This window comes from Falco naumanni, chromosome 11 (assembly GCF_017639655.2).
Source record: "Falco naumanni isolate bFalNau1 chromosome 11, bFalNau1.pat, whole genome shotgun sequence".
NCBI classification, from domain to species: Eukaryota; Metazoa; Chordata; class Aves; order Falconiformes; family Falconidae; genus Falco; species Falco naumanni.
The window spans coordinates 24,477,973-24,496,053 of NC_054064.1; the positions used below are offsets into that span (position 1 = coordinate 24,477,973).

At 44.1% G+C, this 18,081-nt stretch overlaps 1 protein-coding gene across 1 annotated transcript; it reads left to right on the plus strand.

Moving 5' to 3' along the window:
* The first annotated feature begins 3,514 nt into the window (after nt 1-3,514).
* On the plus strand, nt 3,515-7,332 carry MMACHC (metabolism of cobalamin associated C). Its single transcript, XM_040610406.1, has 4 exons — nt 3,515-3,648; nt 5,359-5,553; nt 5,910-6,062; nt 6,608-7,332. The coding sequence occupies exons 1-4, from the start codon at nt 3,577-3,579 to the stop codon at nt 6,917-6,919; spliced, it is 732 nt and encodes a 243-aa protein (XP_040466340.1). The 5' UTR covers nt 3,515-3,576; the 3' UTR covers nt 6,920-7,332.
* The last annotated feature ends 10,749 nt before the right edge of the window (nt 7,333-18,081 follow it).

Genomic DNA, 18,081 nt, shown 5'->3' on the forward strand with positions numbered 1-18,081 from the left:
AAAGTCTTTGTCTTGGCTTCAGCGGGGATCGAGTTAACTATCTTCTTAGGAGCTGGTGTGATGCTGTGTTTTGGCTTTGATGTGAGATTTTTCAGCCCCTCAGGTCTTGCTAGCAAAAAGGTGGGAGGGGACACAGCCAGGTCCGCTGACCCAAACTAGCCAAAGTGGTATTCCATACCATGGGACACCATGCCTGGAACATATACCTGGGGGTTTGGCTGGGGCGGGTGAATTGTTGCTTGGGGACTGGCTGGCCATCGGTCAGCAGGTGGTGAGCAGTTGCATTGTGCACCATGCATTCCTTTCTTCCTCTCCCTCTGGATGTTATTCCTTCCCTTCCTTTTTTCATTATAATTGTTATTGTCATCATTGTTATTATTGTTCTTTCATTTTTATTCTATTACAGTTATTATATTGTTCTTATCTCAACCCTTGCAGTGTCAACTTGAGTTCTTTTAATGTAATCAGTTGCAGACATTTGGTTCGATAGTTCTTCCTCTTGTTGACCTGTGCAGTGAAGCAACTTGACCTCACTCAGACCAAGAAAAAGGCCATGGCTAAACTACATTCTGCACCCGATTTTCCATCTGTCTATTACTAGGCAAAACCTTACAGAATTATATCCACCCACATGTCTCCCAAAGGCAAAGGGTGGATTGATCCCACAGCTGCCAGCAAGCCCTACGCCTGCTCTCCTCCCACAGCTCTCCCAGAACACAGCATGGAGTCACAGCTTGTCAGCCCCGTGTATTCCTCTTTTCTTCTCCTCCAGGACTGCCTGTTCAGCAGCGTTCCCTGGTTTCATTCTTCTGAACAGAGATCCTCAGCTATAACAAACATTACAGTGCTTCCCACTGGGGGCTGTTTCTTCTAGACCCCTTAGACTGCAGCAGGTTATCCTGTGCAGAATCAGGGTTCAGATCACACAAGGAGCAGAACACACCACCTCTCACTGACTTTATGCTGCGGTTGTTCCAACTCTTTCCTCACACATTCGTCATTTTGTCACAGTAGTGTTTCACTGCTTAAAGAAAGTGGGAAAAGCTACATTTTCCTCCAGTACCTCCCTGCACCAGCTCTCAATCTACAAAGGTCTTAGCACTGACGTTTCATTTATTTCTTGTGGACTGCTGGCTTTGGGATACAAATGAGATGCACAATCTCTATACTGTTGGTGAAGTACTTCCTGTTGCTAGTTATGGCATTCATCTTTCACCTCCTCTGTCCTCTCCATCAAGGCCTCCGAGCTGTTCTGCAATCACTGAGCATCCTCTGTAACAGCAAACGGGAAAGGCAGGAGATGCTAAGGTCCCAGCTAAGCTCTTCAGTTGCTGGGACAGAAGGGATAAGAATAGGATCAAGGAACACCCAGCAAAATGGTTTCAAGGTTCAGTCCCGTACCAATCCCTGGCAGAGGCAGAGTACGGCAGTATCCCAGGAATTCCCCTCTGCCACTATGCTGTATGCTCAGCAGACCACAGAAACCCTGTCTTCCTGGACCACTATATTCAGACAGAAAAACAGGCAAGATACCCATTAAGAATTCAAATATTTGAACTAACCACCCTCAAAGGCAACTTAGCCAGCTGACTAAATATTGTGCGTCACAAAGGTTTCAGCAAAGGACTCCATGTGAGGCTATCTGACTTTACACCAAGCTTACTCATGGCCCTCCAGGAAATCACTTCAGCCTTGTTCTCCACTTCCATTTTCTCTCCTGAGAAGCAAAGGTGCTTCTCAGGCTTTCAGGTCAGTAAAGGCAAAGGAAGAAAAGAAAAATTCAAAAAGCCCTTTCTGCCTTGCATCTAACACCTTGTCTGTGTTCACTCGTTTAGTACGGAAATGAAGCTACACTGTGCCAGGCTACACTCACAGCCTGTTGTTTCTTCAACAGGACTTCAGCAACCTAGACAAGAACTGATTCGTGTAAGAGGCTCCTGTAACCATCAGCGCTTCAGTTCCAGTGCCTTTACCTTCGCTACCTTCCAGTTTACCAATCTGCTCCTGCTGGAGCTCTTTCTCCTGCTTTAGTCAATTAATAGACTGAACGAACAATTCAATGATCTGAGCAGATGGGCAAAAACAGATTTTCTATGGAAATAACATAGTTAGTAGGCTGGTTCAACATCAGAAGCTGGAAATACAGTGAGAACTAGAGAGGACAAACCTCAGTTCTAAACAAGACTGATCGGATCAGTCTGCCCTTCTACAGAGGGCACGGATACAATAAGAAAAAACCCTGGGGTTTCTAGAAGATACAAGGGAACTCCACAGAGAAAGCAGTTTGCTTATCTGAACTAGTTCTTCTCCCAAGAAATTGCAGATTTGGTGTCCTGACACTTCATAAAACTCAGGACTAATGGCTGGAGAAAGTTGCACAACAACTATGAAGATTATGGTAAGCTGCTATAAAGATTAGGGTAGAGAGATCCAAATCTCAGGCGTGCTGTCCAATGTGGCAAATGCGGTAAGGAATAGGGAATCTGCAAAGAACACATACTTTCAGATGGCGAAGGGGAAAGGATTGTCAGCACAGAGGCCTCATTAACTATTTTAGTGAGCAGTGTCCACCCACATGGGAAGGTGGGGCTTATCAAACAGTGTACGATGAAAGAAAAATATGCACAATATAGAGTGGTATAGCACAGATGGGCACATTGTGCAACTACACTAGGAGAACTTGCTCTTAAGACAGACGATCTCACCAGAGCCCTCAAACCGCCTCAGTTTGGGATGGCTGCTGTCTCCACTGTTGCCTGGCTGCAGCGTGGGAGAGGCATGCAGGTACAACACAGCTGCTGGGTGCCAGGCAGGCACCCCTCAGTCATCAGTCGTCAGGGCCCAGCCTGAGAGCTGCAAACCCACCGCTGACAGAAAGCGACAGACGTTAGTGGGGCTGTGAGGGAAGGCGCCCGCCTGGGCCTGCCCCACCTGGGGCCCCAACCCACTCTGACACCCCCCCACCCTGGCACCTGCCCCACCTTGACACCCCCCACACCCTGGCACCTGCCTCAGCCGGCACCTCAGCTCAGGAACCAGCCAGGGCGCCCGTCGAGGCGCCGGCATTCTTCCCTTTCCCACTCGGACTGCACCACCACGCACAGCCGTTAGCAGCGGCAGGCTCTGCCGCGATTATCAGCAATAATCTACCGGGGGGTTACTACCCCCGCCACCCCTCCGCACGGGAACCGCCGGAGTTCACCCACCGGCAGCTCCCGGGAACACGAGCGGAGCGAGTACCGCTACACAACAGCCGGCCGGCGGGACCGCCGCCGCTCCTGCTCCGCAGCCGACCCCCCGGAGCCTGCGCCGGCGCCCCAGGAGGAGGGACAGCAGCGGTTGCCCCCCCGGGCGCCGGGCGGCCCCTCAGGACCCTCAGACCGCCCCGCGCGCCAAGCCCCCGCCGGGCGATCCCGCGCGGAGGGGCCGCGCGCCGCAAATCCCAGGGTGCCTCGCGCGGCTGGGCCGTCTCCTAGGCGACGCCCCCCGCCGTGCCTCCCGTGGTGCCCCGCGCGCAGCCGCGCGCCGGGGGGGGCCGTCGCAGCTGCCCTTGCCGCGGCGCGCCGCGCGCGGGGCATGGAGCGGCGCGTGGCGGAGCGGCTGCGCGGCGCCCTGGGCCCCTCCGGCTTCGAGGCGCACGCCTTCAAGGTACTGACGTCAGCGGGGCTCGCCGCGACGTCACTGTTACCCGGGCGGGAGGGAGCGCGGGTCGGTGGCGGTTCCCTCCGCCATCCGGTGACCCCTGCGGCCGCGGAGCGGCGCCGGGCCGAGGCGCAGGGGGCGCCCCCGGGAAGGCTAGGCCACTCGCTGCCCCCGCCTTCGTGGGACGAGGCCGGCGGCGCTGGGCCGCCAGGCTGCCGCCCCCAGTGCTGCGCGGGCCGCCCGCACCGGCAGGCCGAGCCCCCCGGGCCGCCCCCTGCGAGCGGTGGCGCCCGCCGTGCTGCTCCCGCGGCCGCCGGCAGGTGGCGCTGCCTGCCCGAGCCCCGGCGGCGCCGCTCCGCCCCGCTGGGGGGGAGGTGACTCGCCCGCGTGGGGCGGCGGGCTGGGGACGGGCCCCGCCGGGCGCGGGGGTGGCCGCTGGCCGGGGGAGTTGAGCTCCCGCCCCCGCTGACCGCGGCCGGCACCGGGCTGGGCGAGTTGGCGGAGGAGCGAGAGCCGGGGGGTTCGCTCAGCCTGGCCGGTAGCGCGGGCCGGGGCTGCTGCTGGGGCTGGGCATCGGCCTGGCACCGGCCTGCGCGTTGGTCCCGGGCTGGTAAGGTCAGGAGAGTTACATAAAGATAACGCCTGCACCAGCAGGGAGTAAAGTCCTCTGAGCAAGCTTAAAATTTAATCTAGGCATACATTAAGGTGCAGGCTGCCCGGCTCGTTCTGCCCACTGAGGAGCGTCTCCCTTGCAGCTGAGGCAGCCTCTTGCACCTCCTCCGGGAGCTGAATGTGTCCACCCCGCTTCCACCAGGGCGTAGGGGATCCTGGCTGCCACTGTCACGTATAAAGCCAGCTTCAGATTAATTTCACTGATAGTTAGAAGTGACCAGTTTTGCATTTTCAGAAAATGCCAAGTGTTAGTTACATGACTTGATAATCTCTCTGAATGTTAAACCTGGTTTTTATAGCACCCTGGGAGAGTTGTCAAAACCTATAAAAAAGACTGATGTTATTAGTAGTGGAGTGCAGGGGGGTTTGGCCATCATTCCTCCTTGCTTGGCCGTTGTTGGTCTGAGCCCTGCCCCCCGGTCATGTCTTCCTGCTGCCCTGGTCTGATCCTCCATTTCTGGACTGTATTATAACACATTCAGCCTTGGAAACAAACATCAAAATGTGGCAGTGTCACAATCCACATGCTACAGCTGATGATTCTGGGAGTTTTTAGCACTGCTAGGAGCTTCACAACTACCATTTCCACACCTAAGTGTTTCCTGCTGAAGAAATAATCCATGCAACTTGTCACATGAGCAAAACAGAAGTACCAATTTCTTTCTGGTTGAAGATGGGGGAAAAAAAAAAACCCAAAACCAGAAACTGAAAGCTTTATCTAAACCAAAACATCTGATTTGCATTGGCAAGACTGGTTGCTCATACTTCCCTACAGGGTTTCTGAGCAGAGCTGGATAAATTAGGGCAGCCTTGAGCTGAATGCAGTGGATGATTCTTATCTCTCACATACAGCTCACAGTACAGCTTCCAGAAACTCAATCCCAGTATGCAAAACGACTTGGTTTGAATAGAAGGCACTATGCAGGCTGCCTATCTGGGTTGCAAATGAAGGTGGCTACACTTCTTTCCACTTCTAAAGTCCTGCATGCCCACTAGCAAAAGAGTGGTGTCCCTGTTCTCATGGAGATTTGTTTTTCTTTGCAGGTTGGATGGTACAATGCTGTTCTCCAGCCAGCCTTTCATCTCCCCTACCCAGATGACACACTGGCCTTTGTGGTCCTCAGCACCCCTTCAATGTTTGACAAAGCCCTTAAACCTTTTGTGAACAAAGAACGGTTAAAAATAATCAGGGATCCTGTGGATCAGTGTGTTTCTCATCATTTATCACGTGTGAAGGAGGTAAGAACCTGAAATACCAATTCCTTTTACTATTCTGGCACAGTAGACAAAGCCTTCCGGGTTCCTGCTCTTGCTCTTTAGAAGGGTAAAACATTATTCATGATGGTAAGAGCATCAACAGGGGGTTGGCCTGCTTTAGTTGTATATTCTGCCTCTTTGCCGTTACAACCTGTAGCTATGGAGAGTTTTTTACGGTCGTATTTTAAAAACCCAAGGCCACAAGCACTCTAGTAGATTTCAGTAGCAGGATGTGGAAATAAGCAGGCTTCACATGTGCCTGTGTTGCTAGCATCCAGCACTCATGTATTGGCAAGTCTTTTTCCATGAGCCTGGGCTGATGTTTTTAATTTTCCCAGAAATTCCCTGACCAGAAGGTGGACGTCATATTTGATTATGAGATTCTGCCAAGCCGAAAGCCCAAGTTCTTGGCGCAGACAGCTGCCCATGTTGCTGGGGCCGCATTTTACTACCAAAGGAAGGATGTGAAACTTGATCCTTGGGGAAAAAAGGTGAGGGAAAAACAGTCTGGGAAGAACCACTAAACTGCAATCACAGAATCATACAACTATGTTTACTCACTAGTTCTTTCTCCAGGAAAATACAAAGTCCATATCACATATAGATGTATAAAGTGTTTCAGACAAATCAGAAGATTTCAAGATTCTTCAGGGTGGTATGCAGATGCATACATAGAGAAGAATATCTTGATCTATTAAACCTACTTAGACAGGAGAATAAATTTCAGTGTGAAAAAAAGACCTGTTATTTGGAGCATTACAAATAGGAGGAAAAAATTGCACTGTGGTTAATTTCCATGTTACATTTTCAAAAAGGGACCTCTCCCCACGTTACGGGGTGTTGTGTGTGGGCATGGGAAAATGGGAATGAAATGCAGTGCTTCAAGCCACATGTTCAGGAAAGCGCATTTTTCTCTGTATAGCATTCCAGCAGAGGGCTAGGAACATGAGAAGTTGCATCAAAGCTTGAGGCTTTGAACTCCAACCATTACCAGAAACAAACCGAGACATCCTAGATCCTTCTTTTTTTCTTCCAGAAGATCTATGGCGTATGTATCCATCCCAAGTATGGTGGTTGGTTTGCTATCCGGGGTCTTCTCCTGTTCCCAGATATTCAGGTACCATTCCTGGAACAGTCTGACCCTGTTGACTGTGTGAGCACAGAGGAGAAAAGAATTGAGTTGCTGGAGCAATTCAATTTCCACTGGCAGGACGGCCGCTACAGGGACATAATTGAAGTGAAGGAAAGGTATTCGGAGGAGCAAAAAGCCTACTTTGCCACTCCTCCAGCAGAGAGGTTGAGACTGCTGGGGCTGACACAAGAAGCCCAGAGAAGCACATTTCACTGAGTGACCTGGCTCTGTGAAGGGGTGGAGGGTAAGCAAAGTGTAACTCATCAGCACCTTTTCCACAGTGCTGAGGAGGATGGTGTGCTGATAACAGATGGCAAATCCAAGCAGCGTGATGCAGTGGCGCAATCCAAAGGTCAGCTTCTCAGAGTTAAGAGGGGAGTGCTGCATCAAAGCATTGGTGGTCTGGAGGAAGGTGGGAGCAGCCTGTTCTGTACTGTTGCTGATTTGGTGCGTCTTCTTGGGAGTCTGATAAGACACCAGTTGGTCTTTGGTTCGGAAAAGTTCAGACACTCTGGAAACTGGAAGACACATGCTGCTCATTAGAGAAGTCATTTGTGTTCTCAAGAATTTTCTTTCCAAATGTTTCGGTATTATTCTATGTGAGAGTAAAAAACATTGATTTTCAGTCATTGTGCTCCAAAATGATTTTTTTTTCATCTGAACTCGGGGCAGATGCTTTTTTACATTTTATTACCCTGTGTCATAACTCTCCCTAGGGCATAAGTGTTCTGTCTTTTCAGTGTTGCCTTCCTCAAAGAAAATTTGCCCTGTATTCCTTCACTTGCAGTGAAGCTTTATTTAATTAAGAAATCTTTCAATGTGTCCTTTCCTTAATATCCAAAAGAAAATTCTCCAGATATTGTTTCATTGAGTAGTGTGATCCCGTACATGAATCAGGAGTGAGGAAATTGGAGCCAACAGCAGCCCCCTCCTCCAGGGTAGTTAAGAAAGGGAAAAGGACAGGACAAAGGTCACAGCCCAAGTCTGCTGTTTCCCCTTCACCCAGGGCCAGCTTCTCAGAACAAGGTGACGTCTTTGCATCAGTTTTAAGCATTTATCCACTGTATAGAGCAGCCAACTAAAATCTTTGGGAAGATGCTGCATAATGTCTATGTGAGTGGAGTGTTAAGGTAACTGACTGAAAAAGACAATTCTCATTGACCTTTTTCTAAGGTAAATGAGGTTTGTATTTAAAATATTTTTCAGTGCTGTGCCAGCACACACCAACACACCACAGTTTTACTACCATAGTTTCCTGTTGTACCATCTGTATGGGGGAGATCATAAACCTGCTCACACGTAAAAACCACTGCATGAAGCATTGTCACACGCACAGGCAAACAAGCAGAGGCAGGGGGCAGAAAGAGAAAATATTCATTATGTTCATGTTACTTACATTGCTGGATAAAACAACTTCAGACATAAATATAGCAATTTTTTAGATGACACTGTCCTGTTAGATTTGTGCAGAGGTTACAATGGCACTGGGAATCGGGAATTAATTTATCTTCCAGCACTTGGAGGCTCAGGCCTCAATAAAATAATACAATAAAAATAATATTTTGTGGGAGTTCTGTTACTTGACTGCAGTGCAGTGCTGCAAATCACTAAGCACTTTTTCCCCTTCCATGATATCAACACGATGATGCAAAAATACTCACATTGCAGAACTGAGCCATTCCTTTTTATTTTATGTTGTGATAATTCTTGATACCTTTTGGAGACTCAAAAACCAAGGTTGCCCTCATGATACGTCACTGCTGTTTTTCATAATCTATGTACTAACTAAGCACAATCAAAATTCAGCATAACGAGTTTGTAATGTAAACAGAGTAGTATGCATGTGATCACTGGGTTTGTTCAGTGTATTTGCTGTTACAAAAAAGTCTTTGTTGCTTTCTATGCTTTGTTCACCACATCTGGCTAAGGCACGACACCTGACTTACTGTGTGATAGTGGTATTGTGATTTTTAATTTAAGCAAAATAATGAAATTGGTTTAAATTCTCTTCTTTTGTTACAAAAGTACTTCTGGTTGAAATACTGGTTGACCTTCCAGAACTTTCCAATTGATCTGTAATTTAACAGGGACTTGAGTTAGCGGTTTGTATTAGTAACATATATAAAATATTGTTTCTCTTAGAAGGATAAATACAGAATGGAATTGAATTTATCTTTTTACACTACAACTTAAAGTAAAACATTTTGCAATTGATTTCTTACAAATATTTAATATCTTGTCTTAGTTAATTTATTAAACTGATTACCATAGCCATTTCATTTCAATTTTTGTAATCTATTTCTCTCTACATGATATTTTGGTTAATAAAATACACAAAGTTATAAGTAATCCTCAGTACTGAGTATTTTTATTTAAATAATGCAACGATTAACTTGTGGAAAGCTAAAGATACTAAAGTGAGAATCGATTATTGCATTTTTAACATACTGAAAACAGTGGGCTACCTAATACACGCAAAATCTAGTATCTGAAAACAAAAATTTATTCTAGTAGAAGTCAGTAAACTATTATGGCAGACTCATTGGGATACAAAAAAACTAAGCCATACAGCACATTATGAGTAAGTCTAATAAATGTTTATCTTTTCCAAGTCATTTCAGCAAGATCATTTAACAGCAAGCACATGACGGTGCACTTTCATTTTTTCCTCTGTTCTTGCAGTTACAAAAGTTCAAGGTGTCCAGCGATACATGACTGGTATTTGAGGAGTTTCCCCTCATTAACTTAAAAGTAATACCTGTAAGTACTGAAATTCTTGTATGTTAAAACACATCAGTGAACACTGAGTCATGGTAAGGGCAAATCTGAGTTCCTTGTGCTTCTGGCAATACAGTTATGTCAGGCAGACTGGAGAAGAAATATTTAATAACATATCCTTTCCTACTTCTGAGTGAACTGGAATCAGTTCTTACTGGTTTTGTCTTAGCCAAGTCACAGAGATCCACAGCTGCAACCAGTGATTTTCTTTCCTTGCTGGTTGAAATATAATGGTTTTTGTCTTACAAAATGGAAGTTTGAGAACCTGTTTGACTTATCTCTTGGGACAAGCCTAGACACGGTAATGGATCATTCTTGGATCATGAGGCATTGTGAAGACATTCTTATTTTCAGCACTTGGCAAAAGTCAAACAAGTAATTGCAAATACTTGGATAGATTTACTAGTTCCAAGTATCACATTTTACATTTTTAGACAATTTTTTTTCTCTAAATCCTAATGTTTAAACATGTATTAAAGTATCTTTTCCTCAATATAACCAGTAGGGTGAATATTCAAGAGCTGAACAGTCAAACAAAAAATAATTAAAAGCTACCTGAATTTTAATTCCATTTTAACAACAAGATATTTGGTATATTTCAAGGTAATAGAATATTGTATGGAGAATTAACAAATTTATAATGTTTCCATGCACAGTATACATAACATTTATCATTCATCTTCTCTTTCAGTTAAAATTTCCTGGTTTTTACTTCACTAACCTTAACTGAGAGTTTTATTAAGATTAAAGATGTGACAGAAAATACCAATTAAATGCAAAGCACAATCTAATCTGGTGACAAGCAGCCATTAGGATTATTGCTCAGAAAGGGAAAAACGATTGAGAAACACTGGGGGTTTTCAGTGGTTGGGTTTTTTTGGTACCAGTTTAATCAGTTACATTTCAGCGGCGCAAGAATAAGCATTAATCTTTCTTTAGAGTATAAAGTAAAGTTTGGCAAACTTAATTCCTGATATTGCCTTATTTCTTTCTATAAAAAGGGTGCCTTGTAACAATCCTGACTTCCTCTAAACTATGGAAGACTAAAGCTGGTTTGCTGTATAAATCAGAGCTGGTGTGTCAGATGAGAATAGCCAACATTATGAGAGCAGTATACTCTTCTGTTCTTGTTGTTGCATATTTTTTTAGGGTTTTTTTTTGTTTGTTTTTTAGAGTTGCCCTCTTCTGGGTCAGAAGCATAATTTTACTCATTCAATATCGTATACATGGTCTTTTATTCATTTGTGACTAAAATTATTGGTGGTGCAGCTATTGTTTCACATGGGTTAAATTACTGAAAATGCACAGTAACTTGAATTTGACTGAAAAAAAAAAATTAGTAAAAACTTCTGTATTTCTAAAACCAAGAAGTGGTAGTTACGGCTCAGTGCCACTGTGGCTATCAGCCCTCTTTCTTCAGCCCCATGCAAAAAGTACATTTAAAAAGTTAGCTTTGAATACTGATTTAAGTGGCAACAGTTCCAAATTTTTCCTCTAAGAGGAAGTGGGTTTTGCAGTTTACTGCAGTGGAAAGCCAGTGGTACCTTTGCAACCTTAACTTTCACAAATTCATCTATCATAATGGACAAATGTGTTAGTGAGACTTTTCTGCTGTGAAGTTGGCTTCCTGTCATATCATATATCCTGTGACAGATCATCCATCATGTTTGCTGCAGAAGGTGAACAGAGCACTTCCCTTCTGGGTTTTCAAGAAGGAAACTGAAAGAACCAAGGAACACAAACGTGCTTTTCTTTCTGTGACTGAAAAAACAGATAATGTTCACATTCTTTAGAAAAACAGTAGTTTAGGTGAAAAAAAAGGGCAGGGTTTTTTTTTCCCCCATTAACTGAAACACAATAATGGGACATATGGTGGGAAACTTCAAAAATTGAAATATTTTATCATAGAATGAGCTATACAATATTTCAGTGGAATGTTTAAAAACTCTCCAATAATATACCATTATCTGCAAAATGTGATTATATACATATAAAAGTATTTGAAATGGCTACTTCCTGAAAAAATAAATTACATAACCATCATTCATTAATATTACATGTATAATACATTTCTCATTTTATGTTGTTTTTGTTGATGTTTGTACACAATGCAATGAGCAAGCAATTTTATTTTTAAGAACGGCTTATGCTTTTATTTCCCCAAAACACTTCCTACAAGAAATTTTGAAAGAGAATTTGGGTTTTTTCTGTCTTCAGAATTTCTGGAAAGCATACACTTTACACTAAGTCACTCTGGGGATTTTTTCCCATGTAAAACAAAGCATGGGATAGGATAATTTTTGTAAGTAAATTAAAGACAGGAATTGTCATTTTTTTTGCTATGAATGTGTAAAACCTCTTACTCCTTTTAAAGGAATTCACTAGTTTTTTGTTTTAATTTCATCTCATAACCCTTTTTCCAGTATTGTTCACACTAATCTTCCTGAATCATTCACTGTTGCCTCAATCTTTTAACAGGCTCTTCTTCTAAAACATAAAAAACTCCAGCAATAAAAATGAAAGAGGAAGTCGACTTACTTTTGCAAAAAGCTAATTTGATGCAATACATAAATCTTAAATTACATTAAGTTGTATTAAGTGTAATTAAAGACTTTTTGCTCTTTTGACAAAGGATACTAATATCATTTGTCAGTGCAGATACTTCAAAACTATGTTGCCATAGAATATGGAATATAAACCTACTGGGCTCACAGTTTCAGAGGACAGTGCAATCTTGATGACTTCACCTATATTCATACATATATATATTCATATATCTATGGCCAAATGGTATCTTGCACAGAAACATTCTAAATTCAGACACGTGTCCCATAATATGTACAATGATTTAAGTTTCAGGTGAAAGAGCCAAGTTTCGCATTAAAGTCCAAACCCATCATCACTAGGTGTGGTGGGAAATGCTTCCCACAGCACAGTTCAGGAACACTGCAAAGAATTCACAGCGTGACGGCAACCTATTCTCCTGCAGCCACATAAGTGTGTGCAGCACGGATTAGTTGAATCTACAGTCATTTGACTTGCACAGGCTTTGGCCTGTAAAGCCATTCTGTAATATCATACTCCTGTGAGGTGCTTAAATTATACCAATGTTACAGGTGAAGACACCGACTAGCAACCTGATACAAACTAGATGTGTGGACAGCCAAAATAAAATCATTTCAGACTGTACATTAAAGGCAAATTCATCTGTTTTGAAGCGGAGATATTCACAGAACATCAGAACCACTGAAAATTTCAGAAGATACATAACATTTTTCAAACTATTAATATGATAAACCCCATTATTTTAACATAACCCTTACATTAATGTTTTTTTGATGTATTACATTACTAAAAAGTACAATCATGGCGCTTTTGTAAACATACTTTCCTAAACCAAAGTGCATCATTTTGCAATACCTGCAAGATGTGAACTACTTGCTTTTGTTCTTTGAACTGTATTGATTTGTTGGCCAATCCAATAACCTATTCATCAAAGGTCTGATAAAAAGGCTGGAGCACTTGTTAAGAAAATAGTACCTTTTAAATTTAGTAACTATAAAAAGTATTTTTTCAAAGCCAGTGAAAAACTTTTTGTAATAAAGTGCTAATTTTTTAAATATTACTAAGCAGTTTTTTTCTTATCAACATCTGTAAATAAATAATTGTTAATTTTGAAAAAACATACTCATAAAAGATATACAATATCTAGTAAAGGTTAGGTTCTGTATGTCAAATATCAAGTCACATTCTAAGTATTCCATGATAAACATAATGTGCTGTTTTGTATTATACATTTACAAAAATCCTGCTGCTCTTACACAAATGCTGTTCTCTGAAAACTTAATTACAGATATCCATCTCAAAAATAAGGGAGTAAGTATTCTTACATAATATATGAGGAACGCAGGATGTGTGTATCGAGTTTGCATGGCAAGGTTTTGGCAGCAGGGAGGCTACACAGGGGTGGCTGCTGTGAGAGGGTACCAGAAGCTTCCCCCATGTCCGATGGAGCCGATGCCAGCTGGCTCCGAGACAGACCCACTGCTGGCCACGGCCAAGCCCATCAGCGATGGTGGTAGCACCTCTGTGACAGCATATTTAAGAAAGGGAAATAACCTGCGTGACAGCAATTGCCGCCAGAGAAGAAAGGAGTGAGAATATGTGTAAGCAACAACTCTGCAGACACCAAGGTCAAAGAACGAGGGGAGGAGGTGCTCCAGGCACCCCTTTGCACCCAGAAATACCCTTTGCAGCCCATGGTGAAGGCCACGACGAGGCAGGCTGTGCCCCTCAGCCCATGGAGATCCATGGTGGAGCAGATCCCCATCTGCAGCCCAGGGAGGACCCCACGCCAGAGCAGGTGGGTGCCTGGAGGAGGCTGTGACCCCATGGGCAGCGTGCACTGGAGCAGGGTCCTGGCAGGGACTATGGACAGATGTGCTGTTTGGAGCAATTTGCTGGCAGGACTTGTGACTGATCCCATGGGGGACCCACACTGGAGCAGCCTGTGCCTGAAGGACAGCACCCCGTGGGAGGTATCCATGCCAGAGTAGTTTGTGAAGAACTGCCTCCCATGGGCCAACCTGCCACAATGTGGAAAATTTATTTCCTTCCACTTTTACTTGGTCTTCAATAGGAACAGACAATTCATTACCTAAAGCCATTGCCTGTAAAACTGCAGCAAATGGGAGCTTTGCCATTTATTTTGAGGGCAAGATCACACCACCTGAGAGGTGATGTCAGGGCTACTTCACCACAGCTGTTAACGTTCAGTTTCAAAGACTGACAATAGTTTGCTTTTGTTATGCTAGTTACATACATTTTTGAAATAATATATAATTACATACAGTTTTAATAGTTTTACAGATCTCATCAAACAGCAAAAATCCCATATATATTTATATAATTACATCTACTATAGCTGCTTACCAGCATAAGCACCTGGTGCTGTGTACTATAGCCCTCAAAACCAATATAACGTATTAAAATATAGCCAATTTCATTATCATGTTGTCGGTAGATGTCTGCTAGTACATTTGTTTCCATTGGCACTCTGCTATTGAGATGAATGTAGTATCATAAATTTCTGTAAAAATCTGTAAAAGATACATACAGGTACTTAAACTGATCCAAAGAATTTTTCAGGGATTATCTTAAGACTGAAACTTCATGTGCTTGTAAAATGTTCTTTTGCAAGACAGCAAGCTGGTTATATAAACCCCCAGTAATCACAGCAATCAGCAACAAATAAAAAGAAACAGGAAAGAGGCACAGTAAGATGGGTTTCAGTTTCCCTTCATCCAACTATTCTGAGTGAAATATTCTAAAGAAACTAATGAATACAAGGTTGTATTTATAATAAGCACTCAAACTAGAATGATGTGCAATCACCCACACATTAAAAAAAACAAACATCACATTCAAGATTCTGTCCTTTCTAAATCGCATCTGCTGTACGCACCTTCAGGGAAAATCCCACTAAGCAGCAGATGCTATTTGCAACAGCTGTTAGTCTTGTCACCAAAACGAAGAGCTGCTGATAGGTTTTTACCTCACTGGAAAATACGGCACCCATTGATTGTGAAAGCAAAACCAGTTCATGACCATAATGAAAATATAATGTGCATCATTCCTCAATAAATGAGGGTAATAGTTATTTGAATGTCATAAAAATGACACCAGTCTAAGATGTCGTGATACTAGGAGCAGGGTGTAAGCCCCAGAACACTTAATAGAGCTTCCAGGCTACATCTGAATCAATATTGAGTTTAAGCCCAGAAATAAACCCCTGTGTGTTATCCATTTTGTGTGTTATACCCATGGAAACATTAAAATGACAGCACGGCAAACGTTCCCATAAGTGCCTCACACAGCTGAAGAACAAAAGAGATGTTTAATTGCATTAATTCCCACAGTCAGTCATTTGGTGCAAGCATATAATACAGTTCCTAACCCACAGGTATTTTGTTTCTTGGCTGTTTTGGATTTCCATATCATCATTTACCAGCAACCGTGATGTTATACACACCCCGCTGGTGCCTCAGCTCCCAGGGAGAGCCCCACAGCCGTTACAGCCGCCATGTTTACCTCAGCCACAGAGCTGCCTCTGCATGAATACTTCAGTGGCTATCAAGATTAACCATTTTCACAACAGGAAAATTAACACATGAACGCAACTGTTACTATTGGGACATTTAAAAGGTGGGAGGTAGTAAAAATGTGCTGCTGGGCAATGCGAGCTATCCCTCAAAGTAGGAGCGAAGGTAGCGGTGTCAGCAGAGAGGGAGAGCGGCGGCAGCTAGCGAAGCCCTCCTGTCACAGCTGGGCCGCCCCACGGCCGCGGCACAGAGGAACGAGGTATCGAACGGAAGGCGTCACACCGGAGAAGCCGGTTAAACAAATGAAGATGGCGGGTCTGTACGGGCCACCCCCACCCGCACGGCTCCCATCCCCCGCAGCCCGCCACCGCCCCCGCTCCCGCCCCCGCTCCCGCCAGCGCCCGCGGCAGGGAGGTGAGGCCCCGCCCGCGCGCCCCGCCCGCAGCCAATCCCCGGGCTCCGCGCGCGCCGGCGGGAGGAGCGGCGGCCGTTGGGAAAGCGCGGGCAGCTCCCCCGCCGCGCTGGGGCGGGAGGGACAGGCAGCGCTCCCGCCCGGGCCGGGGGGAACCGCCGCAGGGAGCGGGTGGTTCGCCGCCGCCGCCAGGCCTACTCCCTCCCACCGGCGTCCTCTGATGGGTACGCGGAGCCTTGCTCTGCCTTCTGGGAGGGGAGGTGCAAGACCAGAACGTGAGAGAACTCCCTTGTCCCCTAACAAGGGGTAAGCGACAGAGCAGCTAGTAAGTCTGTTCCTTTTAAATGCAGTTTTTATATTTGAAGTGACTGTGCTTAATGATTTGAGAAAGGCTGTTTATATCACTGAGAGGCTGAACTTGGTCACTGATGCGTAAAGGCCCTCAGTCTGGGCACAGAACAGGCTGATCTGCCAGGAGTTAGGCCTTCATGTAGCATTATGCAATGTAATGGCCCAGCCAAAACAAGTGCAATTTTATTTCTAAGAGCAGAAGTCGCTTTAAGTCACATCATCAGGGTGAAGATTCCCATTCTGTAGGGCTAGACCATGCTAACACTGTACCCTCCAAAGAACTGCCATAATCAATTTTGCAACATTTCAAGGCTAATATAGCTGGATACAACTAAATTTTACATTAGATCAGCCCTGACTTTACTCTTGTTCATTTACTAGGAAAGGAAATTTGATAGATAAAGGTAATCTTGTGATCAGCCATACTAATTACTGTTCATTCACTTAGCTTAAACCATATCCTATATTTTTGTATACATATATGTAAATGCTCCTGTTACTTCTCAATGCCACCCTAGGATGTTAGCCTTATTTGTTATTCTTTATATTAATAATTTGAATTTTAAATACTAAGAAAAAATGATAGAATCACTTAGGTTATAAATGACATTTAAAATGGAGTCAACTGTTTTATCTAGCATTGCCCTAGTCCGCACACTAAAATGATCCAACTAAGCATCACTTTTACATATCTTCAGGAAGATTTGTGGCACTTGAGCAAGACCCCATGGGATTTAGCTATTTTAGTATTTATTTGTACTTGGTAGTAAGGCTTCTGCTGTTAAGTATTTTTTCCAACTGCACAAGACTAGTTTACTACTTAAGGCATGCAACTTTCACTTCTGACTCATGCAAGTAGCCCTGGGCCTCAACTTTGTTATTGCTCACTTTAAGCAGGACAGAGCTTGTTTACTGCTTTAGGAGCTTAAAGGCTTAATCTTTACAGGTACATAAAAGACCATAGGGTTGTAACTCACAATAACTCCTTACCCAAATCTTCAGCTCTGAAGCTCAGGACTTAAAAAGATTGCTGTGTAGTTTCATGGTTATTACAAGTTGACACCTTTATGTAACTTAAGGCCATAGTCCTGTGTTTTGAGTTTTACAGCACACATCATTTGCAATATGAAGATTAGAAACAAGGCTGAACACATTTGAGTAACAGATTATTTTTTAGTGCCACCCTTCTTTTGATCTTCATCATATGACGAGCTAATGGGTAACTGGCATATTGTCACTCCCATTCCCTGTATTGAGAGGTACTAGCAATTAATATTGTATATCCAAGGAAGTCTGCTTTCCAGAAAGCCCGATCTTCCACTCCTATACAGTGTTCAAACTTGATGTTGGACTCCCAGTAGTTTAGCATGAACAGTCATAGCTTTGACTAATGTGGATGCAGAATTGTGTAAGTTGACACAGTGCATGAACATGCACCCAGCCTTTGCCAGTCACATCTACACCTCATGTACTGCACACTGTAGTAATGTGTAAGTCTGACAGACCAAGTTTGAAGAACATTCCTCTACCTAGTAGCAAAGTCATGAAGAGTGTAGGGAGTACTTCAGTACTGCAACATGAAAGCTTAAGTGTTGGTATCTCCATTCTAACAGAGCTCCAAAAGGCCCTTAGGAACAGATGTCTACAGACAGTTCAGTACATGGCCCTTTCAGAAGGGCAGCCTGCATTGCTTTTGTGCCTCCTATATACACAAGAAGTAAGCAGACCATATGCTC